Source organism: Panicum virgatum, chromosome 3K (assembly GCF_016808335.1).
Source record: "Panicum virgatum strain AP13 chromosome 3K, P.virgatum_v5, whole genome shotgun sequence".
NCBI classification, from domain to species: Eukaryota; Viridiplantae; Streptophyta; class Magnoliopsida; order Poales; family Poaceae; genus Panicum; species Panicum virgatum.
The window spans coordinates 11,749,788-11,777,067 of NC_053138.1; the positions used below are offsets into that span (position 1 = coordinate 11,749,788).

At 41.4% G+C, this 27,280-nt stretch overlaps 3 protein-coding genes, 1 non-coding gene and 1 pseudogene across 6 annotated transcripts; 3 read left to right on the top strand and 2 right to left on the bottom strand.

Moving 5' to 3' along the window:
• The first annotated feature begins 404 nt into the window (after positions 1 to 404).
• LOC120697594 lies at positions 405 to 3,568 on the top strand (annotated as a pseudogene).
• A 108-nt stretch (positions 3,569 to 3,676) lies between these two features.
• On the bottom strand, positions 3,677 to 9,239 carry LOC120697592 (MAR-binding filament-like protein 1). Of its 2 annotated transcripts, none has more exons than XM_039980869.1 (3): positions 8,741 to 9,239; positions 6,508 to 6,713; positions 3,677 to 5,818 (listed from the first exon to the last, which is right to left on the bottom strand). In XM_039980869.1, the coding sequence occupies exons 1-3, from the start codon at positions 9,033 to 9,035 to the stop codon at positions 4,046 to 4,048; spliced, it is 2,274 nt and encodes a 757-aa protein (XP_039836803.1). In that variant the 5' UTR covers positions 9,036 to 9,239; the 3' UTR covers positions 3,677 to 4,045. The 2 variants fall into 2 exon arrangements, with proteins under 2 accessions (XP_039836803.1, XP_039836804.1); XM_039980870.1 differs by having other exon boundaries at positions 8,734 to 8,999.
• Positions 9,240 to 9,982: 743 nt separating this feature from the next.
• LOC120697595 (FCS-Like Zinc finger 10-like) lies at positions 9,983 to 12,401 on the bottom strand. Of its 2 annotated transcripts, XM_039980872.1 has the most exons (3): positions 12,216 to 12,401; positions 10,951 to 11,882; positions 9,983 to 10,623 (listed from the first exon to the last, which is right to left on the bottom strand). In XM_039980872.1, exons 2-3 carry the CDS (start codon positions 11,865 to 11,867, stop codon positions 10,443 to 10,445), a joined length of 1,098 nt encoding a protein of 365 aa, XP_039836806.1. In that variant the 5' UTR covers positions 11,868 to 11,882; positions 12,216 to 12,401; the 3' UTR covers positions 9,983 to 10,442. The 2 variants fall into 2 exon arrangements, with proteins under 2 accessions (XP_039836806.1, XP_039836805.1); XM_039980871.1 differs by having other exon boundaries at positions 10,951 to 12,401.
• A 2,249-nt stretch (positions 12,402 to 14,650) lies between these two features.
• On the top strand, positions 14,651 to 14,724 carry TRNAW-CCA. The gene has a single exon. It is a non-coding gene; the product is annotated as a tRNA-Trp (tRNA).
• A 1,249-nt stretch (positions 14,725 to 15,973) lies between these two features.
• LOC120700606 (replication protein A 70 kDa DNA-binding subunit B-like) lies at positions 15,974 to 26,439 on the top strand. Its single transcript, XM_039984854.1, has 14 exons — positions 15,974 to 16,048; positions 16,540 to 16,601; positions 16,807 to 16,880; positions 23,587 to 23,736; positions 23,856 to 24,126; positions 24,209 to 24,311; positions 24,396 to 24,523; positions 24,607 to 24,643; positions 24,805 to 24,937; positions 25,019 to 25,173; positions 25,296 to 25,784; positions 25,879 to 25,951; positions 26,046 to 26,122; positions 26,430 to 26,439. Exons 4-14 carry the CDS (start codon positions 23,593 to 23,595, stop codon positions 26,437 to 26,439), a joined length of 1,620 nt encoding a protein of 539 aa, XP_039840788.1. The 5' UTR covers positions 15,974 to 16,048; positions 16,540 to 16,601; positions 16,807 to 16,880; positions 23,587 to 23,592.
• The last annotated feature ends 841 nt before the right edge of the window (positions 26,440 to 27,280 follow it).

Genomic DNA, 27,280 nt, shown 5'->3' on the forward strand with positions numbered 1-27,280 from the left:
GCATTAGGACAGACGGATGAACCGGTGGTTTTTAGTTACATTTAGCTTTTGTTTTTTTCGGTTTGATTTTCAAAATTGATCACTTTGATTGACCGCTATTGATAATTATGGGTAATCAGACTCTTAAAAATATATATGTTTGATTCGATGATGTCAACCTCTACTTTGTCATTCCTGCAAAGCTTTTAGTTTGAGGCTCAGTTTTTTTTTAGTGGGTTTGAGGCTCAGTTGGAGTGGAGGCTCTTGTATCATTGTCCAACAACGGTACTCAAGGAGCGTAACGCTGTTTGGGGCTGAATTGCGAATGGGCCAGAGTGCCAGATGGTTACATGGGCTATTGCCTGTTGGAGTGGGCTTTGCGCGCTGGACCATAAAGATATCTTCCCACTCATTTCGGTGGAAGTTCCTCGAGAGCCAATTCCCCTCCTCACCCGCCGCCTACTTCCGCGCCGCCGCCCCGTCCCGGCGGGAGCGGGATTGAAGCGGCAGCACCTCGCCATTGTTACCCCGACGAATAAATCCGTAAGTTTCGGTCAAATCCTCCGCCCCCTTTCGATCTCATTTCCACAGCAATCCAACTCTCCCTCGAGGTTTTCTCGCAAACTCGACTCTTACGCGAGGAAGCCGTCAGCGGCGGTGCAGCGCAGGCCAGATGGTCGACAAAACGCCCACGAAGAAGCCCAGGCAATGCTCCGCCGGGGACACGTCCGGGTCCGGAGGCGGCGCGGCCCCGGAGGACCGCCTCAGCGCGCTCCCGGACGCGATGCTGCACCACATCATGTCGTTCCTGCGGGCGTGGGAGGTGGCGCGCACCTGCGTGCTCTCGCGCCGCTGGCGCCGCCTCTGGGCCTCCGCGCCCTGCGTCGACCTCCGCATCTGGCGCCTCGGCCGCCACCGGTGCCCCCCCGAGGAGTTCGCCAAGTTCGCCTACCGCTTCTTCCTCGAGCGGGACGCGTCCGCGCCCGTGGACACGCTCCGGGTGCTCTCGAGCCCCGGCTGCGGAGGCGGCCGGGACGCTTACGGGAGCCCCATTTCTGTAGGCGGGAAGGATTACTCCGATGATGATGTTGATATGTGGATCCATGCCGCTATCAAGCGTGGAGCCCGCGTCATCCAGCTCGTCGGGCATCCAGAGGATGAATCCTACAGTTTTTTCCGGTGCGTCAACATCGTGTCCTGCCACCTCAAAGTCCTGATGCTATCTGAATCGTGGTTGAGTGACAGGACGCTAAGACAGATCTCTTCTCGGTGCCCTTCTTTGGAAGTCCTGGATCTCAAAAAGTGCTTTATGGCAGGCCGTGAGATATCATCTACCTCGCTCAGGAGCTTAACCATGGACGAATGCAGTATCAAGGAGGGCCTCACCGTTGCTGCTCCGAACCTTATATCGCTGCGCTGTGTCAAGCCGTACCACCAAGCTCCCTTGTTCCAGAAAATGGGATCAATTGCCACGGCTACTATCGTGCTTGATGACTCTTTCTTGCGTGTTGGTTATGAACGCGAGTTTGAATCCATCCCCACGTGATGATGGTAGTGACAGTGACTGTTCACCTGAAGATGATCCTCGCTACTGTAGTGATTCCTGTAGTGATGCAAGTACCTGTGAATACAGTGAGGTCCTAACTGATAGTGAGGATGAACAGGGCCAAGATCACTGCAAACACTGCAAATGCAATCACGGCCCACATTGGATCCGTCGTGGCTATGGTTGTAAGAACAGATTTGATGTTGATGAAATTTTAGGTGGCCATAATGCTCTTCTCAGCCTATCAAATGCTACAAGTTTGGAGCTATTAGGTGATGCTGGGGAGGTATAACTAAGAATCTTGTGCTGACATCTCCCCCCCTCTATATATGTTATGTGATCCTTTTCCTTAAAACCCTCTAGTATGATGGTTGTTTTGCATTCTAGTATCAATAAATCGGCTCAATTGAATTGAGTACAAGCAAGCCTAAATCAGGAGAATATTTCTAGCTTCTTTTCCTGTTATCAAGTATTGTAAAAATAAGCTGACTGAATACTTATAATTTGTAACAGCATTGTTTCCCATTCTTTAATTAAATTTTGCAAAACTTAAATTTACCGTCAAAGCTACCAAAGAAGTCTAACTTGTACATTAAGTTTCAGATAACCAAACATTCAAGGGTTAATATTCTTTAGGATCTACAAGTCCAACCCTGTCTCTCTTGAGTCATATACAGATACTGGAGGCTCACTCAGTAGGGCCCTTCTGCATTTATGTGACTCAAGGGAACATGTTATCAGGTGGTCTGGTGTGCGGAGTGGTTTAGCTCCTTAACAAGATTTCAACACACCTAAAATTCAGGCTAAAACTAAAGATGGATTCCATATTTTATGATTGAATCTAACCATTGCTGCACTTTTGAAGCAAAAGAGGTATAAAGAAATAAACTTTAATGGTGTGGTTACAATTTTTTTATTGCACTAAACTATTTTCAAGACAATGTCGTGTACTCCTTTACCTGTTTACTTCCCCAAAAAGTTTGTTTATTCATGTGCTGTTATTGTTCTCCTCTACGCACTGATCAAATTCACTTGTATGTTCCTTGTTCCATATGAAGGTGATTCTGAACAGGGAACTGAAAACATGCCCAGTTTTTAGCAATCTGAAGACATTGTCCCTTGGTGAATGGTGTATGACCGCTCACTTTGATTCATTAGTTTCCTTCCTACAGCACTCCCCTAATCTGGAGAGGCTTTTTCTTGAACTTAAAATGGTATGTGTACATAAACATCCGGTGAATATTTCTTGATGTGTATTTGTTTTTTATGTTCCATTAATAATGTTCTTGTTCTGCAAAAAGTATGATGATCCCGATGAGGAAATGGAAGACAACTGGCTAGTGGGAAGATCATTTGCTTGTACACACCTTAAAATGGTGAAGATCAAATGTTCGAAGTATGAAACAAGAGTCCATTTGTTGGCAGAGTTGTTCAGGGCCAATGGCGTACCTTCTGAGAAAATATACGTCCGTCAGCAGAGCACCTGTGAGTCATATATTCTCTTCATACTCTTACCATTAGGCGTTTTCCAATGTCATTGAGTCCTACTATTACTATTTTGGTTACATGGCAATGCTATTCTGTTTACTTGAAGTTCTTTTTTATGCATAATCGGGGTCCATAAACTCATGTTTTCTAACATTTACACCAGGCCACTACATCGAACCACCGTAGAATGAAGATAGAGGGAGTTTGCCATGCCGGAACTGCTGTTCTGAAATGTGATGGTCACGTTTATCATTGCGGGCAAGGAAGCATGTTTTTTGTACCACACTGACGGATGAAATGCCAGCGGATCTGTTATGGATGGCCGTACCTCTTTATTAATGGAATGATTCATGTAAGAAACAAATGGGATATAATAGTAGCTAAAGGTTTTAGTTTGTGGTGATTGCAGACTTGCAGTAAGAAATAGCAGACCTGTACAACAGCCGTTTGTGCTGTTTGGGGTTTCAAGTAGATTAAATACTGTAAAGTTGAACTTCAAAACTTTTCAATTTCGTTGTTTCGGTAATGAACAACCCTTGATCCTTAGCGCACAAATGCCCAGCAGAGGCTGAACTGAGCTCAGGAGTCAGGAGAATGTGGATTTTGTTCCAATTAAATATGGTATATGATGCCAGACATCACAAGAATAAATGCATTGGTATGTAACGCTGAACAAACAGATGTCTGGTACAACTTGGACAGTAGGAGAGGACATCATGAACAATAGATTCGTGATTAATGAAGCATCTAGGAACAAAACCGACCATTTGATTTCACGAGAGATCAACAACAAATCTGTACACAGACTAACGTACATTTCTCAGTTCTAACTCAACTTATGGAACTACAGCAATGTTCTCTCAGTAGGTTTCCAACAAAAGAGCCAGCGGCACCTAATATAGCGAGTACTGCAGAAGAGGTCTCTTGACACTACCATTTGAAAGATGGATGTTACAATGGTTGTTCTGATAAGGTGACTAAATAGATGAAATGAAAGAATGATAAATCTTGCTTTTGGCATTCAGATAATGCTCATGCCGCTGGTCTGCCTTTTCTCCTCCTATAAATCCGTTTAGGAGAACGAGCTAGAGCACCAGCACTGTTGGTATTTTGAACATGATCATTCACAGGTTGCTCTTTCAGAGGTTGACTGGAATTTGGTGCTGCACCTGTTTCCAGAATGACTTTTGTATTCTCTGGCCCACTTGTACTAATCTGCCTCCTCAAACGCAATATCTCACCTTTTGCTGTGGCCAATTCATCTTCAAGCTTTTTAGACCTCATTTCAAAACTCTGCCTCTCGGTCCCAAGCCTTTTGATGGTATTCTGGGCATCTTCCATATTTTCCTGAGCTTGAACTGTACTCTTCTTTTGTTCCTCGAGAGCCTTTGATAGCATCTCTTTCTCTTCTTTAATAGCAGAAACCTTAGAATTTGTGGTTTCCAGCTGCTTAGACAGAGATAGTGTACTCTGATTCACCTCATTCAGTGATCTAGTGGCTTCATCCAAGTCAACTTGAAGAGCTTTTCTTGCTTCAGACTCTATCGCTGATTGTTTCACCAAAGCCTCAAACTCCCTATTTAGAGTAGCATTGATTTTACGTTCTTTAACAAGCTCATTTGTCGTGGACTCTAGCCTCTTATATGCATCCAGCAGTTCTTTATTAAGGTCACTATGTGCTTCTGAAACAGAAACTAATTGGTTAGAGATGACTTCAAGTTCTTCTTGTGACCTTTTAAGTACCTCCCTGACTGATACCAGTTCATCTGAGAGAGTTGCAGAAACTGACTGTGCCTCTTCTACCTTTTTAGCGAGAGCTTCTCTCACTTCGCTGGCCTCATCTGTTAATTTTGAAATCTGGGTCATCAAGTCCTGATTTGATCTCTTTACTCCATCGAGATCTTCAGTGAGTTTAAACACTTCATTTCTGGAATCTCTTAGTGCCTCTTCAGTGGAATGAACAAGGTCTGACAAACGTTTCCTGGCAACAACTTCATTATCTAGCATTGTTCTGGTGGTTTCCAATTCATTGTTCAACTCGGCTATTCTAATTCTGCCTTTACTAGAGTCACTCAATGCATCCGAAAGTTTTTCTTCAAGCTGATTGAGCTTATCATTTTTCTCAGATAATAGTTCTGAATCGAGAGATGCCCTCTCTTCAGAAGCAGTTTTCAGGTCCATATACTGACTCGTTAGTACACTTATTTTTTCTTCTGCCTCAACTTTTTCAGTACATAATGTTTGAACTTTCTCATTCAATGAGTCAATTAATGATGCCTTCGATTTAAGATCTTTATCTGTAAGAATATCTTTCTCCAGCTGCTTTATTTGAGAATTTGCCTGTTCTAGGTTCTCTTTAGCTTGACTATAGATCGCACTCAGGTTATGGTAGTCCTTTTCCTTGGCAGATAGTGATGAACTGAGCTCCCTGATGTGCTCATCCTTTCCATTTACCTCTTGGCTAAGCAGATTTATCTTGTCGTGCAAAATATCAAGCATTTCCATCTTTTCATTCAACTTGCCTTCAGTCATATGTTTGTCCACCTCTGCTTCTGCAATAGTCCTCTTAAGTCGATCTATTTCAAGGTTAAGCTGCTCTACTAGCTCCTTTTCCATTTGAACTTCCTCAGTTAAAGATGTTACAGTTCTTCTAGATGAAGCCAACTTATCTTGTAGCAAGGCTTCCTCCTCCTGGAACTTTCTAGCTTGTTTCTTCAGTTCTGCTTGTTCATCCAATATTCTTTTCTCATAGTTTTCCCTAAGCATAGACATTGCTGCCTCATTTTCAACCAATTTGGTCTCCATCTGGGAACAGAATATTAGATTTGTTAAATGCAAGTCCTATATTTTTTAGTCCTGATCAGATTATCTCATTACCATAGAATGAAACAACATAAGCTGCTTGTTTTTTTAGTCTAAGAGAACTATATATTTTGAGCAAAACACTAATAAGATAAGTCTCGCATGATAACACCTATGAAGACATGCATATCAGAGGTACTAAATAAAGTCCAAAGATTCATGCCAAGAGTATAATTGTAAGTAAAAAAGAAAACGCTAAATGTTCAACCATTTTAAGATTAATTCTGAGAAAAGAATTCAGGCAAGTTGATCAACTAAAAATCTAATTGCATGTCTCGTAAATTAGCATCACAATCCCAATATTTCCAAGGAATATGGCAAATTGAATAACTGATTGCACAGTGGACAAGCTTTTGTGACTAAAGAAAGAATTACTAGCTTGCAGCTCTTAGTTCATCACTTCATCCTCTGATATGATTGTGATGTGCCACAAGGTAATATCATGGTGCACATTTTTCATCTACATGCATATAAATTTAGGGTGGAAAAAAGTACTAGATGGCAAAACCTAGTAGTTCCTTTGGCGCAATTTCAGTTCTGTGCATATGAAATTTAGTGCGAAAATTCTGAAACAATAAGCAGTGGTAAAAATATAATTTCACAAACATTATTAGTGCCTATAGATGACATACAGATGAAATGGTCGACTGCAAATCCTTCTTTTCCTGGTGAGAAGTACCAAGAAGTACAGTGAAAACACCAGAAGCCATAATTGCAATTGCATTCAGGAGACCTGCAAGTGGATTTCTTGCATGCTGTACTTTCACAACAGACTGGGGTAGTTCTTCCTGAGGCTCCTCATGCTGAGATCCATCAGCCTTTTGAATATCTGTTCTATCTGAAAGAAAAAACAACATCAACTATTAAAGTTTGACATGTGCAACATATCTGACGATTGAATTGCAACATATCGATTGAATTCAAAAAATTGTGATTATTGAAAACACATAATCTGACGAGTCCAAACATGGAGATTCCACATGTATTGCAATTTGTTTTTCTAGAAAGCAATCTTTTCCTCAATGGAAAAAAGCACTGCTGACGTCAATTCATTATATAATAATATCATGAGCATAATACATATGGGCCGGCTATCACAGGTCGGGCCAACCCAGAAGGCCTCCTCATCGATATGGGCCCAGTTCAGTTTAGTTTTTTTTTTAGTACGTTTGAGTTGGATTTGGAAGTCAGGATAGGAAGGTGAGTCTGACGGGATTGCAGCAATAATATCCCATCTATCAGAATTCTCGGGAGTCAACTTGAGGTCCTTCCTATAAATATAAGGGGAGATGTAACTATTTCAATTAAGTAGAGTTTAGGGTTTTCTCCACTGCCATTTGCTACAGTTTTCTAATGTCTCGTCCTCCCTCTATCTCCCTACCTGGGCTGCCACCTCCATGGCCACTGGCCACAACCTCCTCCCTCCCCAGTAGATCAGCAACATAATGGATTAAAGCATTCCGCAACTACTAGCATAAAGAGAAATAAGAAAGCATAATTCTAAAAGAGAAACCATCTATTTCCCGGATTCAGTGGACTAGAAACTAAAAAACTAATTGCTAGGCATGATAATTGTTTTAACCCGGTTGACCATCATATATTACAATAAGGAAATCTCCATATCAAATTAGCTAGAGTTGTATGCTACATAGAAAAAATATGTCCTCATCTTCTCTCCTCCCTCACAATGTCCCTGCCACTCTACAGCCTCCACCATGTTCATGCAGAAAAGAAAGCACCATTGCTGGCAGACGGTTCCTCTCCTTATCATGTAGAACCAAGTAGGAGCATGAATCTCGAACACCACATGCATAGCCACTATCAGTATGTCGCATGTCAATGTCCCGGTTGGGATCACAGCCACAATATAGCAAGCAACAAGAAATAACCTACACATACCCCTATTGTTCAATGCAAGATAAATTAACTGCCTAGGTAACCAATCCATGGTTAAAACTGCCAAATATATCAAAATAGTAAGAAAATATTTAAAACGGGTACATTCAGGCCACATTGTATAAAAGAACTAACTAGATATCCATGCTGGGGTAACAAAAATTTAAATAATTTGCATGGATGGAATAGAAAATAATTAAGCAACTGCATATGCATTGTAGTATATAGCACCCCAAGTTACCAAGGCAATTGTGCTTGCTTCAATGATCTAGATGAGGCCAATGTGAGAATTAAAGGGGCTCGAGAGTTGCCAAACTAATCTAAGGCCAGCTAGATGACAAAATGTCGCTGGGCACCAATCTTGAAAAAAGTAAGGAACTACGGAAACACTTTTAGTAAGTTTTGATGTGCATCTAGAGCACACACTTGGCATGAGCGTGGATATCGACAAATGACACAGAAATTGCAACAGAAGACAAGAGAGCAGTTTGCCCAGGTGCAAATTTGGATAAGGTTGCCATGGAGGTCTACCTGATGAGCTACTGGATTTTGAGAACTAGTTAATGTCAAAGACTGGCTCAAGGAGGCAAAGACAGTTGAGAGTAACGCCCTCCAAGTCCTGAGGTGAACAGGGATGAAGGAGCTCTTGGCGAGCTTGGAGCTCAAAGATGTTAGCAGGAATATGAACCAGCATGTAGGTCCAAAGTGATTGTGGAGACTAGTTATGTCCTACCTGATGGGGGTTTTATACATAAGAATATACGATGGTTCAGAATGGCATCTCGTAAATAGGAAAATATGGAATAGAGTTTGATATATGCAGAAGTTAGCATCGCAACTGCGCAGGCAACTTAGCAGATTTTCTTACAGAAAAAAAATTACTAACCACAAAATCTCGCAGATTTGAAACTAAACATCTCGCATATCATCCTCGCAAAAGGGGGGTTCGAAATGAGGCTTACTACTAACCAGCGACGGGATGAACCGTCGAGCGCTGTGCCCTGACCGCCGCTGTCGCAGCCGCAGCGTCGCGGAGGCGGAGGAGCGGTAGCACGGAGACGCCGACCAGGAGCACGGCCCTCCTCCGCGTGGCGTCATCCGCCGCCACTGCCGCCACCGATGGGGTGCGGGCAGCGTTGGACGCCGAGGCGAGGACGGCGGTGGGCGCCCGGGCCGCGACACCGCCGCGGGGTGCGGGGAGGAGCGCGGGGCGCGGCGGCTGCGGCGCCGGCGGCGAGAGCAGCAGGAGGTGGTGGTAGCCCATGCCGGGCGTCGCCGAGACCGAAAACCCTAGCCCCCGTCGCTCGCCGCCGCCTCGCTAGCTGGAGGCGGGTGTGGCTAATCACGTGAGAGCATTTGTGGCAATGGAAATGGCGATGCGTTGGGGTCGGGAGTGGGTGGGAGTGGGACTAGGCACTAGGGTGGCGACGCCGCGAGGCGCAAGCGGAAGGAAACGGAGCTGGAGGAGACGGCTTCTCTTCGGACGCTGATGGGTTTTCACAGGCCTGATGGGTTTTAGAAAGGATCGTCTTAATTGGACCGGCCCACGACGCCGCAACAAAACGGGCCCATTTTTTAAACAAAAGAACTTTTTTTTCTAAATGCTATGAAAATTCCTCTATGAAAATAAACTGTTTCTGTGAAGTTTTGCGTCCAGGCCAATACAGCGTCTCGTGACTGATTTCATTCTTCAAAATGTTTGAATTTATTTCGAAGAAAATCATCCCCCTAGAAATTGTATTTCAGAGAGCGTGATCCCGAAATGTTACACAAACTATGCTCCGCAGAGGTCTACCATCGGTGGAACGGAACTTTCTGCTACCAAACTCTTGTCGATCACATGTCGCCAGGAACATAAGAATCCAAGTGACCTAACCTCACAAACAGTGCAAGGTGTAGCAAACAGACAACAAAATTCTGAAGAGCATTGAACCATTGATCGTACCTGTGTCTGCCCTGCATCATTGCTTAGCGACAGATCATGCACAATTCAGGCTGAAAAGACATAGTCGTTACTGAAAAAATCTACCAGAGAACGAACAGGTTTATTTGGGGTGTGTGTGTGTGTGAGAGAGAGAGAGAGAGAGTCTAAGAGAGAGAGAGAGAGAGAGAGAGAGAGAGAGAGAGAAGTTGGTACAAATTGCGGCACTTCATTTGTAAACATAATCCCATTCTTCAAATCAGTGGTTTCTAGATCCTGACTACCATCACTTAGCTCCAACTCTTTTTCATAAATCAACAGCAAGGCATCACCATGCCTTTGTCATAGCAATCACTACTGCTCGAAAACAGAATAGCCAAATTTGGACAAGCAGCTCAATGCCATTATCTCAAAATATTGTTGCAACTCAGCACGCCAACATCGTCATTGCTGCTCAGGAAGAAACCAAAGAATAGAGAAAATGAAAAGGGAACTTGCAATGCCAGTAGCCTTAGGACCAAAATTACATGCTAAAGGCATGCAAGCTCTCCACTCTAAAAGGCTGAGATATGAGATCTCAGCAAATTCTAGATGGAGCCTCCAATCCTCAATGAACGACCAATGCCACCGAATTGCTCAAATGCTGGAACAGAACTTACAAAACCAGCAAACCGATAATGGTGGTGGTGAAAACTGCAACAATTGACATTATTGATCTTCTACCCTGGCTCGCAGAGCATTGCTCCAGTGTCAGGGGAGGTGGACGTCAACTGGTGCAGTCAGCACAACCATTTCGGCCATGAATATGTCATCGTTGAAGGAAGAAGATGAGCCAGCTGAGCTGAGGGAGGATATTGCTGCGCTGTTCTCATCCTCTTCAGTAAGGATTTCATTATCCCTGCAGTTCCCACTGCAGAAAGCCTTCTCACCACTGCAGAGAACATTCAGAAAATTGTTCAGTGCTCCTGGTTATTTCTAGGGTTAGTTGGATCCATGCCACTCCAATTTCTTGAAATTGGATCTCATGTTGAAAATCATGCCATTGAGTGGCATGAATCGAATTTTCCCTATTTCTATGACCGTGAAACATGACAAAAGATACTTCTGTCAGTCTATCCAATTCAGGAATGCTCGTCTACTAGGAAACACACGGAATTCAGATGCAAAATGCACCAACCAAACACAGATCAATCACAATCACTAGTTCATCAATATCACAACCAAAGATTATTGGGATTGCACCAGCTGTCCAGCTTACCGGTAAATGCAGGAGTCATTGCCATCCAGCTTCTTCTTGCAAGAGACGCAGGAGCTTTCGAACTCCTCGCCGACCTCGCCGTCATCGAAGCACTTCACCAGCCAGTAGGACTCGGCTCCTTCCTTCACTTCCATGGCATCCATGCTCTCAACAGTGCAGGGCTCCAAGATGCAGTCCCCAAAGATGCGAGTGGTCTTCGGGTTAGGACCGTGCGCAATGATGCAGGTGTAGTCCTCCGACTGCTCCACCTCCGTCGCGGACACGGACCCGATGTACCGGCGCGGGCCGCTGATCGACGCCGGCAGGGACCCGGACGCCGGGAACTTGCCGAGATCGGCAGGATGCCTGCTCGCGCCGGGCTCAGCGCCGCCACCGGGAGCGGTGACCTCTGGACCAGACTTCACATCCCCGTAGGACCTGCTGCACGGCACCGGCTTGCCGGTGGCGGTGGCGGTGGCGGTGACGCCGGCGCCAGCGGCGGTCCCCACATCCCCGAGCACCGGGGACGCGGCCTGGCCGCAGTCTCTCGGCTGGGTGGTGAAGGATTTGGTGAGGCGCTGCGGCAGCTTGAACGGGTGCCGCATCTGGGGCCCCAGCAGGCGGTTCCTGGCGCCGGCGGCCGGCTCGGCGGCGAGGGCGTCGTCGACGAGGCCGCCGAGCCCGAGGCGGTACGAGTCCCAGCTCCTCGGCGAGCGCGGCGACCGGAGCAGCGAGCCGCCGAGCGCGGCGAAGGGCCTGAGGTCGAGCGGCGACGTCGGGCTGCGCGCCGCCGTCGGCGAGTCGCAGTCCGGGCCGCCGCACTTGGGCGCCCCGAGCCCGACCAGCAGCCTTGGCACGGCGAAGAGCCGCGGCCTCCCGACGCCCGCGCCCGCGCCCGCCCCGGCGCCGTCGTCCGCCGCCACCCTCCTGAGCAGCATTCTCGCCTGAGCCCCCTGGAGAGCACGCAAGCCGAGCAGGATCAGCGCAGTGACCCAGTCGGCCAGTCCCTCCCAAAAACGACGGGCACCGAAAGGCGAGGCGAAAGCAGAAATCCCCTGCGCGAGACGCCAAATCCCAATCCCAGCACGATCCAAGGAAGCACCGGGAACTCCACCCGCAAGAACAAGGCGGCGCAAGCGGACAAGCGCCGCGCGGGGCGAGCGGCGACGGGAAGATAAAGCCAGCCGGGAGAGGAGGAATCTCACCTCACCTCACCTCACCTCCAAGTTGCGAGCAAGAAAACAGTGAAAGGAAAAAACACCCATGCGCGTCCCATCCCATCCCACCTGATCAGCTGCGCTGCGCCGTCCCCTGTTCCCTCCCTCCTCGCTCGTTCGTCGTCTCCCTCTCCCTCTCTTCTTCCCTCTCGACCGCAATGGTGCGAGGAGAGAGAGGGGGGAGGGGGGAACGGGGGGATATGGAGCGAGCCTGTGAGCGCACAGGCGCAGTAAAACGCCGCTGCGTCACTGCCTCTCTCACCGAGCGGAAGCAGGCGTGGCTTTGGCGTGCAGCGCATCAAAGGGTGTCTTTAGGCTGTTTGGTTCCAAAATTTTTTTCAGAAATCTCTATTACATCAAAAAAAATCTTACCATTTTATAATATTAAATAAAATTTGTTTATAAATATTTTTTGACAACTGAGTGCTAATTCGCGAGACGAATCTAATGAGCCTAATTAATTCATAATTTGATACAATGATGCTACAGTAACCATCCGCTAAACATAGATTAGTATACCTCATTAGATTCGTCTCGCAGTTTAGCCCTAGGGTTAAACTTTTATTTTATAATTAACTTTTATTTAATACTTCTAAATACTAAAAAGTTCCAGGGACTTAAAAAAAATCCCTGGAACCAAACAAGCCCTTAGTTCTAAAATTTCTCTCTCCAAACTTCATTATTCAACTATCACATCAAATCTTTTGTCTCATACATAGAGCATTAAATGTAGATAAATAAAAAAACTAATTACATATTTTTGATGTACACGACGAGATGAATTTTTTGAGCCTAGTTAAATTATAGTAGTACAATAATTATCACAAATAAAATCGGATGTGACTTTTTTTAATACTATTTTACGGATCTAAACACAGCAAAAAAATCAGAGGAGAGGGGCAGAGAGCAGTGAGGTGACGGGTGGTGGGCTGCCTGCCTCTGCGGCCTACGCCTGCTGGGCTTGCTTCTGAAATACTCCTCCCCTCCCGCTCCGCCCATTCATGGCTGTTCAGCCGGGGGTAGCTCCACGCCGGGCTGCTCTCCCCATAGGCTGGCCGGGCTGCGAGCCTTTGTCTCACGCAGTCACACTCACTGAGTCACTGTACGCGTATAATATACGGCCGGTGGCACGACGTACGTATACGTATGAAGTCATTACATCCATTGACTGGTTGACCAGAACGGAGATAGAGTGCCACCGAATCACCAGTGACCGCGGTGAAATCTGGACGGCCAGGATGGCGTGGCAGCGGCCTGATCCGACGGCGTCCAGATGGGCACGCAGCCATGCCGGCGGACGCCTCCTTCCTCGTGTGGTGGGGCCCGCGTGGCAGGTGGAGAGAGATCTCGCGCTATCCGGGAGTCGTACGACTGTACGCTTTATGGGCGCAGCGAGCCAGCGCCGGGCCGACGATGACAATGGCCGGGCCCGCCGTGGGCCCACCGTCGAGGTGCTGGGCCCCACCGCTGGATTCCTTCTGCGTCGCCCGTTTAGTTCCCAAACCCAAAATATTTTGAGTGTCACGTCGATTTAACCGGATGTCGGAAAGATTTTTCTAATACTAAAGATTTTGTTGTAATTCTTCGAATTCTCCAAGGAATCTAATAGAATAAAAAAATTAAAATTCGTAAATTATAATTAAGTAATAAAAAATAGAGAAATAATTAAAGAATACAATCCTTGTCCATTTTTTTCTTTTTGCTTAATATACTAAAAAAGAATTCAGAAAGAGAAAATTTTCGTCATGTCACGAAGAATTCTATCTCTCGCGTAGGAATAACTAGAATGAAAAAAAAGGGAATGACAAAGCATCTGGGAATAAACGATTGATTTCTATCAATAAACCTGCTAAAGCCCCAAACCATAGAGTACTTAGCACGGGTGCTACAGAGAGATATGTTTTTATATCCCGCATTGAAGATCCTCCTTCCGTATTGGAATACATATATTATCAGATACTCTTGCCTAAGATCCTTTGTATTTCTTTTGTTTAGGCGAAATTCCTAATTAAAAAAACAAAATCAATATTCTATATATATAGAATGAATCAGAATAGACGAGATTTTCCTATCCCTAAAAAAGATGACCCCTTCTTCCTATACATTACTAAGGAATAGGAATCCTTCTTTTCTAGGTGAAATTCGACTGGATTTTAGATGTATACCCTTCCTTGATTATATGAGACCAAAAACAAGAAATGACAAGAAAGTTCTATATAGATAGAGAAATAGAAGAAAATTACGATGTGAAAAACAAGAAAGGAATTATGTACAATGGCATTGTACAACATTTTGGAAAAGGGATGTAGCGCAGCTTGGTAGCGCATTTGTTTTGGGTACAAAATGTCACATGTTCAAATCCTGTCATCCCTACCTATTAATTCTCGCTTCCTTATGGGCAGTAGCGGGGAGATCGATTAAAGTGGTTATAACTTGAATTTGTAGATACTACACGGACGTGAGACACGTTAAGAGTATAAAAGGATTTTCTTTTTGTTTTGAAAGCGCTCTTAGTTCAGTTTGGTAGAACGCGGGTCTCCAAAACTCGATGTCATAGGTTCAAATCCTACAGAGCGTGATTCCATATATCTTATGTCAAAATAGAGTAAAATAACTTAAAAAAACAAAGTAGAATTGCAACTCCAATTTGACCTCCTCTAGACCAGAGAAGAGAGGATGTCAATCAAAAAAGAAATATTACTTAATCAAAGATCAGTTATTCTCAGCTTTAGCCTGAGCCTTACTTTAGTGCCATAGTACAGCTGCATTGGCCACGTTGTACAGATGTGCTTGAAAACAAATAAAAAGTAAGGGAAGCTGCATTGACCTTACCTATAGTGCCATAGTAGTACAGCTGCATTGAGCCTTACTTTCGTTTCAAAAAATCAATAATAATGCAGCGGTACCAGTACAGCTGCATTATTTTTTTTACGAAAGTACAGCTGCATTATCAACGTTGTAGATGTGATTTGGGTGTGTTTAGATCCGTAAAATAAGGATAAAAAGGGTCACATCGGACACTGTAGCACACTGTAGCACTTTTCGTTTGTTTATGGTAATTGTTGTCCTACCATGACCTAACTAGGCTCAGAAGATTCGTCTCGTCGTGTACATCAAAACTATGTAATTAGTTTTTTTATTTATCTACATTTAATACTCCATGCATGAGGTAAAAAATTTGATGTGATAGGTGAATAGTGAAGTTGGAGAGAGAAATTTTGGAAGTGAACACAACTTTTCTTTTTTTTAATGAAAATGCCCTAGTGCATGTGCCTGTGTTGTTCTCGTGATCGAGAGAGGATGATGTAAGGTGCCCACAAAAAAAAGTTCAGTCAGATCGTGGGACATGCCTTGGTGAATGCACCGGTTCATGGCGTCACTGTTTGAACGTTCCCGGGCCGGGTTACAGTCATGGAACGGAAGTGATCTTATGAGTAACTCACTACAAAACAAGCTCCCGTAATAAGCTTCGTCCCCGTGGAGAATCACTGTGGATTGTACAACCATCAGTGATCCGTTCCATCCGCATCTAAATGTGGCTACTGGCTAGCTTTCCACCATGCCCTTTCTTTTGCTATTTCTATTTGTTTCTAAATGTCAAAGACCCACGCTTTTTTGCGTTCTCATTGGGCCACGTCAGCAAAAAAAATATGGATCGCGTGATGTGTATCGAACGGTCCGACAACTTTCCGTCAGCCGGTCAGCCCCCCTCGCATGCTGGAATCTTCTCGCGTCCTCCTGTGTCGCGTGCGCATCCCCCCCACCCCACTCCACACCTCAGAGCCGACAAAAACTTATCTTCTTTCATCCCCTCTTCCTCTTCCTGCTCTCTCTATCTCACACTTGCTCCTCCAACGAACTCCGCCATTGACAGCTTCAGCCTCCGCATGCAGCTGCTGAAGGTGAACTCCTGAGCATTTTCATTGGTCTCGGCATGCACTAACGACGAGTCTCTTACTTCCCTCAATCTGTTATGGTCATTTCCTTCCCCCTCTTCAATACCTAGGTTTTCATAATGGCCGCCTACCTCTATTTGCTTCTTTTGCTCAACTTTTCCTTTCTCCACCAGATGCACGCCACCCAATGTTAAATCCCCAATAAATTCACCGTAGCTGTTCTCATTATGTCATTCTGCCACAGATCCAACTATATCCATTCAATTTTAGAAGGAATACTTAGATATGTACTGATAATGGCTACCTACCTCAGATTCGTCCTTTTACCCAAAGTTTTCTTGCTCCTCCGCATGTGAACCAACCAATCCTAGATCCGCTATTAAATTCCCCCATAGCTGTTTGGACTAATTCCCCAATGTCTCTATCAGTTTAGTTCTAGCTGCTGTTGTACTCTGCTCCACCAGTCACATTTACTAGCAGTTTTTCTTTATGCGCAGTTTGGTGTACTTGCTCTTCTGGTACGCAGAATTGGTTAGGCAAAAACAACTACTCCCTTCAGGTATACTTAAACAAAGATTAGTTGCATCCATTATCAATAACAATCAAACACAGCTTCACTTCCCCTTCTAATCATAACTGTTCTTTAAAAAATGGGATTAAAAAAAACTTTTCATTCCTCTGCATGTCAGTTGCATACTAAATAGTCACATATTGTTAATTCATTACCATTTTACTAATTCAAATACTAATTGTATGGTACACAGTAAGAAATGCCCTGTCCGGAGAAAAAGCCCCAATAGAATTGGTCGCATCTCCCACGACAACTTTCACATTGCTGGTAATCTACTACTGACATTCTTCAATGCTTTCTAATAATTCAAATTGCACTCTTTTTTTCCCCAACCCATATGGTTTCAAATAGAAATGTCAAATACATTGCAGACTGTTATCCATCTATCCTTTGCCAGAATCATGGCTAATTTATATATATTTTTTAAAAAACTTTACTTACATGTGCACAGTATCTGTATACAAACTTAAATTGGATTGGCAATAACAATAAGCATGTTGTCTTCTATTAATAGAATTCAAGTAAACAACTTGCTAAAAATAACGTGACATATATACTGTTACTTACCTTCTTGGAATTTACAAATTAAAAACTCTACGGCCATTTAGACTTAATATTCCTTATTCTTTCCCTTTGCTTACACCAGATTGACCTCCTAAAATTAGATGTCCTAACTTGCTGCTATTTAATTAAATTACCTTTCCTAATTCCTTTTGTCTAATACACATTTCTATCTTCTATTTTGTTTTCTCTTTCCTTTGATTGTATTTACTTTTTTATTTTTTTATAACTTTTGTACAATAGCTCTACAAAGCAGTTGTGGATCATCTGGCACTGTTACAAGAACACTATGTTCGTACATGGACCATCTCCAATCGCACTCCATGCTGCGGCTTCTGAATGCCGTTTACCATATGCATCTCTCATCACTGAAATTGCAGACAGTTCGACAATATTATGTGGTGTCGAATTGGAATTGCCGCAGTTGGAACTCATAGGACCACACCAAGAACTTTTTTCTGGCAAACGGCATGTCTCAAAGTAGTTTCCTTTCTGCAGCTTTTTTATAACCTCACAATAACAAATTATTACTGTGATGGACAAATTACTTACAGAGAAGTTAGAAATGAAAATTTACCCACACTCACACCAGATTACTACCCATCAAAAGTGAACTATGTATGCAATGGTAGTAGCACGCTGCATCCCAAACGTACACACAACTAAATATGTTCTTGCCACTTTTTCTTGAATCAATATCACTTATTTCTATGCCTAAGAATAGTACCTCACAATTACCATCAATATTTCATGTCACTTTATTTTTTTTATTTTCCCCTTTATTTTATTCCCTGTTTTATTTTTTCCGTTTTATTTTATTTCCTCTTTCCCTATCTATGTGCTTTATCTTCCTGCTGATACATTCCCCTGTAATTAATAGTAACTATTAATCAGTTACTCATGTATCCAACTATGTAGACTAATATTTGTATCGTATCAATTACTAGACATTTAATTTTACTGTCACAATGCCAACAATTGCCAATCCAATTTAAATGTACTAATCCCTTATATGGCTAACTATTCTTGCATTCCATCTACTATACAGGAATTGCAAAAATCTAAATTTTATATATCAATATACAAGCATCATAATGATGCCTACGTCAATGGACACTTCTAATGATGAGAAATCATCATCCAGTATGTGCATTCTCTGTTTCAATATTACATATACGATATTTTAGCTTTTGTGTTGACATGATGCTCTTTGCTACTAACAAAGCATACACCCATGATAATCGGGGATGTACTTTCAAACGACGAAGGACACATGCTGACACAGGGTCCTACAACCCTTTAATATCAAATGCAGCTGACAACCGTGCTAAAAGAATGAAAATTTTAAAACAGAAATGGACTCCTAAGACAGGTATAATATAATTAAGCTTAATACTACTAATACTCACTTCAAATTAAATTAAACTACAAATTACTAACAGATGGACCATTTTTTTATCCATGTAACTTTTACACTTACAAATCCATTCATCGATGGCCACCATATTTATATGTCACATGATACTAGACGTCTTATCTGAAGCCGAGCCATCTCGACAATGCGGATATTTCACACAGGAGTATATAGATACGCTAAAAGGTACTATGATGCAGACCTGCATTTACTATTTACCTAATGTACCATTAAATTTGGTAATCTCAAAATATTTATTTCACGATTATTACCTCTTACTCTCTAATTCTATTTCCACATAAATTAATAAACCTTTTTTTTTACAAAATAACTTTACTTCTCATTTGAAAAATACTTACTCACAATGCATACGCAAATACAGCTTCATATCCTGAAAGGTCTTTCTTGGGATCCCCTGATTATGTGTGTAAACACTGTGAAGCTGTATTCTGGTATCAAGAACGCATTAAATCAGATTCTTGTTACCGACAAAACAAAATCACCTATAATTCTTGCTGCAAGGGAGGGAAGATCAAAATACCACCACATCACCCACGTCCTGAAACTTTGGCGTCACTGGCAAAATATGATGGTGGTCCTACGAGCAATAAATTCATGCGTAATATTCGGCAATACAACTGCTTATTTGCTTTTACATCAATGGGAGCAAATATAGATAGAACTATCGGCCGTGGCCCTCCAATATTCAAGATCCATGGTCAGGTTCATCATCGAATTGGCTCATTATTACCATATGATGGATCTCCACCAAAATTCATTCAGCTGTACATATATGACACTTCTAATGAAGTGCAAAATCGAATACGGGCTTTGCATCCATCTGATCAGGGAGATGATCCTATAGATCCTTCTATAGTTGAAAAGTTAATTAAGATGCTTGATGAGCATAATCCATTTGCTAAAAAATTTAGAGTTGCACAGGACAGATTACAAGGTTATGAAAATGAAGAATTTGTTATCAGAATAGTGGGTGCCTCTGAAGGTGATCCTGTGCAGTACAATCTACCAACCACAGATGAGCTAGCAATGCTTGTAGTTGGTGATTTCTCTCTTGAAAATTTTAAACGTGATATAATAATTGAGTCCAAATCTGGTCATTTGCACCAAATTTCAAGTCTGCATCCAACATATATGGCTCTTCAATATCCACTTTTATTTCCCTTTGGTGAAAGAGGTTTTCAAGTTGGAGTTATCTACAGTGACACCGAGTCCAACAAACGCAAAAGGCGGTCCACAATGACGATGCAAGATTATTATAGACATCAATTCCATTATAGAAAAGGCCAGCCTAATCCTTACTTATGTTATGGTCTTCTTTCTAGTCAGGCTAAAGTTGACGCTAGAGCTGCAATTGATGAAAACAGACTCTGGTACATTTTAAAAAACCAAGATAAATTCAGAATAGAAAATTTCCAAGGAATAGCAGATGCAGTGGGCCGTGGCTGTATTGATGGCAGCGAGATAGGAAAACTAACAGTATTACCAGCTTCACATACTGGTGGCAGACGATACATGATCCAAAACTATCATGATGGTGTAGCCATCTGCAGAGTTTTTGGTCCACCAGATTTCTTTGTTACATTCACTTGCAACATAAATTGGAAAGAAATAAATTTGGGAATTCTTGAACCTGGACAAAAACCATCAGACAGAGCTGACATAGTTGTGAGAGTATATAATATGAAATTAGAAGAAATGCTTGATGATATAAGGAGTGGAAAATTTTTTGGACCTGTTGCAGCAGGTATGATACAATTCCTTATCATAAACACTAAATTCTCAGTAATTTTTGGACCTGTTATACTTTAATTTCTCCAGTAATTGATAAATATTAATGTCATGGCAGCTCTACATACAGTTGAATTCCAGAAACGTGGGTTGCCTCATGCTCATCTTATCTTCTGGCTAATGGAAGACACAAGTAATCCAACTCCAGCTTTAGTTGATCAGTTCATAAGTGCTGAAATTCCTGATCCAAATGAAGACCCTCTAGGTTATGCTCTTGTTGCAGAGCATATGATTCATGGCCCTTGTGGATCTTACAATCCTAATGCTCCATGCATGAAAAATGGCAAATGCTCCAAAGGTTATCCAAAAAACTTACAAAATGAAACCATAATTGATCCAAATGGATTTGCTACATACAAAAGGCCTGATAATGGCCGTTTTGTCCAAAAAGGTCCACACAAACTGTCTAATCAATGGGTCGTACCCTATAATATGTATCTGCTTAAGAAATTCCAAGCTCATATAAATGTTGAGTGGTGCAACTAAGGTATATTCATCAAATATTTATTCAAATATGTTACTAAAGGGCTAGATTGCAGCAAAGCTTACCTCCAGCGCCTTCGAAATGGAGAAGATGTCCCTGAAGATGAAGAAACACAAATAAGAAATGAAGTTAAAGAATATCTTGATTGCCGATATATATGTGAACAGGATGCTTGCTGGCGGATATTTGGTTTTGATATACATCGCCACTATCCAGCTGTTGAAAGACTTCCTGTACATTTACCAGATGAAAATAACATTCTGTATCATATAAACACTAACATGGCAGAAATTATTTCAAATGACTTCTTAAAGAAAACTATGCTCACCGAATGGTTCACTGCAAATAGAACATATGAAACTGCTAGAACACTAACATATCTTGAGTTTCCTTCCAAATGGCGTTGGGTTCGCAAAACGAAGACATGGCAACCTAGACAAGGATCTAAAGGCAAAATTGGCAGACTTTATTATGTGCATCCTTCGGTTGGTGAAAGATATTACCTTAGAATTCTTCTTATGAATGTGAAAGGTGCTCGCAGCTATGAAGATATTAGGACATATAATGGCATAACATACCCTACTTTTAAAGCAGCTTGCAATGCCAGAGGACTCCTTGGCAATGATCAAGAATGGTACCATGCTTTCGATGAAGCTGCTACATGGGCAACTTCAGCGCAACTAAGACAGCTTTTTGTCACAATGCTTCTTTACTGTGAAATAGCTGATGAGTATGCTTTTTTTGAAAAAGTTTGGAGATTAATGGCAGATGATATACAATATCAGATTAGAGAAAATATTGGCAACAAATTATATACAATATCAGAGCCCATACTAAAAGACTCTCTTCTTGATGATTTAACAACACTTTTTGCACGCAAATGGTGGAAATATTCGAGAACACAATATTCCTTCCAAAACTAATCTCTCTTCTGGTCCTCGTGGCAATCGCTTAATTGAAGAAGAGTTGAACTATGATGCTACTGAACTTTTACTTAGATCTGAAGAGATGATAATAACCTTAAACGATGAGCAGCTGCATGCTTTCAATACAATCATAGCTGCTGTAAATATAGGCACACCTGCTTTCTATTTCGTATCAGGATATGGCGGAACCGGCAAAACTTATCTATGGAATACTATAGTTACTTATTTACGAGGCAATGAAAAGATAGTCTTAACTGTTGCCTCTTCTGGTGTTGCCTCATTGCTACTTCCTGGTGGTCGCACAGCCCACTCCAGATTTAAAATTCCATGTGAATTAGATGATGACACTGTCTGTGACATTAAACGGGGAACAATGTTGGCAGACCTCATACAACAAACATCTCTCATTATTTGGGATGAAGCACTTATGACACATAGAAGAGCTTTAGAAACACTTGATAGAACATTACGGGATCTACTGTCTACCAATAATCATGACCTTCGTTCTATACCTTTCGGTGGTAAAGTTGTTGTCCTTGGTGGAGATCCACGACAAATATTACCTGTAATAGAAGGGGGAACACGTAATCAGATCATAGATGCTGCAATTATCAATTCTCCATTATGGTCTGCAGTTACAATCCTCACATTGCATAAAAATATGAGATTACAATGCCCTGATTTAGATATTAAATCACAGAAAGAATTATTAGATTTCAACAATTGGGTATTGTCTATCGGTGAAGGAAATTTAGAATCGCAAATACCAACAGATAACTCAGATGAGATGTTAGTAAAAATTCCTGAAGATCTACTAATTAAGGGTCATGAAGAAGCCATCCCTGCTATTGTCAATGCTATATACACAGATCTTATCAACGAATACCAGAATATAGATTATTTGAAAAGCAGAGCCATATTATGCCCAACAAATGACTCGGTCGATGAAATTAATAACTACATAGTATCATTGCTTCCTGGTGATGGAAAACAGTATTTAAGCTGCGACAAGATTGTGAAAGCACCTGACAGCCATGAGTCATATGATATTCTATACCCAGTTGAACTACTCAACTCACTCAATGGTTCTAATTTCCCAACTCATGAGCTTACTTTAAAGGTGGGTGTCCCAATCATGCTTTTACGCAATCTGAACCAATCAATTGGTCTGTGCAATGGCACAAGACTAATAGTGACAGCACTGGGTGACATGGTAATACAAGCAACAATCATCAGTGGTATCTTTGCTGGCCGTAGTGTTCTAATCCCTAGAATACAACTTACATTAAAAAATCAGAAACTACCATTTGTGCTTCAACGAAGACAGTTTCCTGTACGAGTATGCTATGCAATGACTATAAATAAAAGCCAAGGTCAGACATTGGCTATGATTGGGATCTTTCTTAAAAGACCAGTTTTCACTCATGGACAATTATATGTTGCCATCTCTAGAGTAACATCTAAAAAAGACTGAAAATTCTCATACAAGATGACAATGGTGAATATTCAGATACAACAAAAAATATTGTATACCCTGAAGTATTTACTGCCATAAATTACAATACACAGACAAGCTGAGACTATAACATGTTAATGTAACTACACAGTATCAAACTGACATGATTAATAGACAGGTAACTTCTACTAAAACCATTTTTTCAAGAGTTCAACCATAAATTTTATTGTTCATATGTCTTTCTTCTTCCAATGACATACCCTCTTTGCAGCCATCCTCAATTATGTAACATAGTACTATTGACATATTGTTTTCCTTTTCAGGTCAAGATGGTTTTCAGCCCACTTTCAACCTTACAGCCCAAAGATTGGCACAAAACAATTCATGTGCGTGTCTGCAGAAAATGGGAGTATCGTGGAATCAACGAAGACAACCCCTTGCAGCATATCGATTTGGTTCTTGTCGACAGCCAGGTATACTGAAAACAATTTCCTTCATATTACTACTTCAATAATTACAACCATAACTAGATTGAGGAAAAATTATATTATATTTATTTACAACAAATATTGCAACGAACATTTCATTTCAGGGAAACACCATGTATGCTGAGATCCCAGCAAAAGAGGCAGACAAACATGGTCCGATTATACAAGCTGATAGAACTTATGTCATAAGCCGCTTCAGAGTTTGCAATGCAAAAGATGCTTTCAGATCTGTTCCTGGACCATATATGTTGGAGTTTACCTGCCATACCAAAATCAGTGCAGCAACTGAAGAAATAACTGAACCCAAGTACATCTACAACCTAACTCCATTCAGCAAACTTCCAGAGTTCATTAACGACAAAAAAAAATTCCATGGTAAGAAACAGTAACATACTTTTTCTTTTCCAAAAATAAACTTATATCATCAATAGATTTCTAATTGTATTTTAATTTCCAGATATCTTGGGCATACTCACAGAGATAAAAGAACCGCAATGGATTCCATTCTCAAATCAATCCAAACCTAGTCTGCGTCGTGATATCAAGCTGAAAGATGAAATGTAAGCCAACACTGTGATGACATATTTTATGACAGTAACATCTCAATTTACTTTGTTAACAAAATTTACAACACTTGAACTCAGCGGTGAAGAGATCAAGCTAGTTCTTTGGGGCTCCAAAGCAACACAATTTGATATTCCAGAAGACACAACTTCAGAAGACAAACCAATCATAATATTATTCACTGGATGCCTTGTCAAACTTTACCGTGGTATGTCCATTCTAAATCATTCCAGATTGTTTCTCATAGTATCTTTCATGATTCAATATCCATAACCTATCTTATTTATATAGGTGAACTTAATGTCAGTGGCTACTCAGCTTGCCATTGGTACATAAATCCTGATATACCAGAAGCAGCACATCTATTAAATAGGTAGAAACAAACAAATAACTTCTTTATATGCACCTACTACTTAACATTTATTAATTCTTATTTCTACAACAAATGTTTCTTATAAAATTTGTTTGCACATATATCCAACATTTCAGCACACTGGGACAATCTTTCAAGATTAAACGAGCTGGCATTCCAATTACTAAGCAAAACCAACCAGAGCCTATTGCTGTACCAGATTTACTAACACTCAGAGAAATGGAAGAGATAGATCCTTATGAATTTCCGGTAATGGACCCATCAAACAACAAATTGAGTGCCTCCACTATATGTTTATTCCTACACTTCATCCTTTTCCTTCTAATGCAGAAAACTGGATGCCGCTGCACTGTAACTATCATCCGTTTAGCTGAAACACAATCTTGGTGGTACCCAGCATGCAATTTTTGTCGCAAATCGTGTCAACAAGATGGTTCTTCCTACATATGCTTAGAATGCAATACCATTGATAAATACTCATACAAGTAAGTTTCCGCTATCATTGTCTAAATTCTCAAAACTATAAGGTAATCAGTATCAAGCACCTTCTTCTCATTTACTTCAAAATTTCATCTCATTCAAAATCAATTTCTTATTACAAAATCAAATACAAACTTCCATTCATTGCTTCTGATGGGACTGAAGAATCTGAGATGATTGCATTTGCTACTGTTGCTCATCGTATTGTTGGTAAACCAGTTGAAGCTGTGATGAGATCTTATAGAAACAGAGATAACATTCCCGCTGATATTGCAGCTATAGTCTCGTCCAAATTCACCTTTTCTGTTACCATGGCCGAAGCTAGCTACCGCAACCCTAAGAAATCATACCAGGTCAATAGTATAATTCATAGCTATGGCAAGCAACGTGCCCTTCCATTCCACCCTCCCAATCAAAGCCAGCTGGTAACCCAAAATGCCAACGTCTATGCCCAATCAAGTGGAAGTGTCCTTCCATCAAACACACCTAAGAGCAGTTCTGAATCACCTATCCTTGACACACCTACTAAGATGCTGCCTCTAGAACAGTTTTCTCTTCAGACCCCAGCTAAAACCTCTGAGCTTCCTCCAAATGCTTCAGAAGAGAACACCAATACGTAAGATTTTGAGCTCCCATCTATTTACATTGTTTTTAGAAGGGGAAAATTCTTTTTTTTGTGTACAATACTAACACCGCTATATTTTAAACAGCCTCTCTACAACACCACCTGCAACAAAATCATCCAAGAAAAGACTCCACATGTCCGAAAAAGATGATGAAGTGGTACGTCCCTATGTATACTATATAAAAAATAGCCAGACAATATTTAATCTTAGATTTTCTAAAACTATTAATTTTGGTAATATTTTTCTATCAGGATGAAGAAGAGTCACCATCTGAGACAGCAACACTTAACAGGGAGAATGATGATGAAAAAACTTCTGATCTACAAAGGTATCATGAAATCCATGATGTTATTTGTTCGACTTAAACTATACTTTCAGCAGAAATAAATACATAGTTGACATACCATATTCCTTTCTGATATATCAATAAACATATACATCTCTTCACATCCAAAAGCAATGTCGCCACCAGGGAAGCCCTGCACAACCAAGCTTCCAAAAACTCCCAAAAAATAACAATGTTAAGACAAGGTACTGCATTTTACTTTTATTTATTAAAACATATTACATTCAAATATTTAATGAACCAATTTCCTTTTCCTTGATAACTAATAAACCAAAAAAAATATTTACAGGAAAGACTGAGAAGCTGATGAGCAAGCATCTGCAAGTGTTGCGCCATTGCCTGACCTATGATCAACTCGGCAAAAAAGAATGATCAGACCAAAATTATATCTACTTCTCCATTGCACTACTACTATAAACTGCACTTTATGTTATGTACCTACGTATTTCTAGAACTTAAGACATTCTACTCGGTCTGCTTATACCAGCTGACCAACTACCTATTATATTGATAACCTTATTTAAACCATCTATTATTGAAGAGTTAAACCTTATTGATAACTTTATTTAAACAATCTAATATATTGATCATCTATGCACATAGATACTTCAATACTTTCTTTATTGCGCATCCCATCCAATATTGATAACCATCTATATATGTGTCGTATCAAAACTTTTAATGTTAATATATTCTTTCCAAAGCTTATTCTTCTTTCTTGCCAAAGATTACATATATACAATTACAAAATACATATGCGCGCGCAAGCGCGCGTAATGTACTCGTATATGTTAAAGCCCCTAGGCTACGCCGCCGGACAGGCAGGCCACATCGGCCAAAATTATTTCGGCCGTCCGATCGCGATCCGATGGCTACGGATGAAGAAAAATCTTACTATTTTGGAGTATTAAATAAAATCTAAAGCCCTTAGGCTACGCCGCCGGCCAGGCAGGCCACATCGGCTAAAATTATTTCGGCCGTCCGATCGCGATCCGATGGCTACGGATGAAAAGAAATCTTACTATTTTGGAGTACTAAATAAAATCTATTTACAAAATATTTTGCACGGATGGGTTGTAAATCACGAGACGAATCTAATGAGCACACTTACTTCATGATTAACTCATAATTAGTGAACGA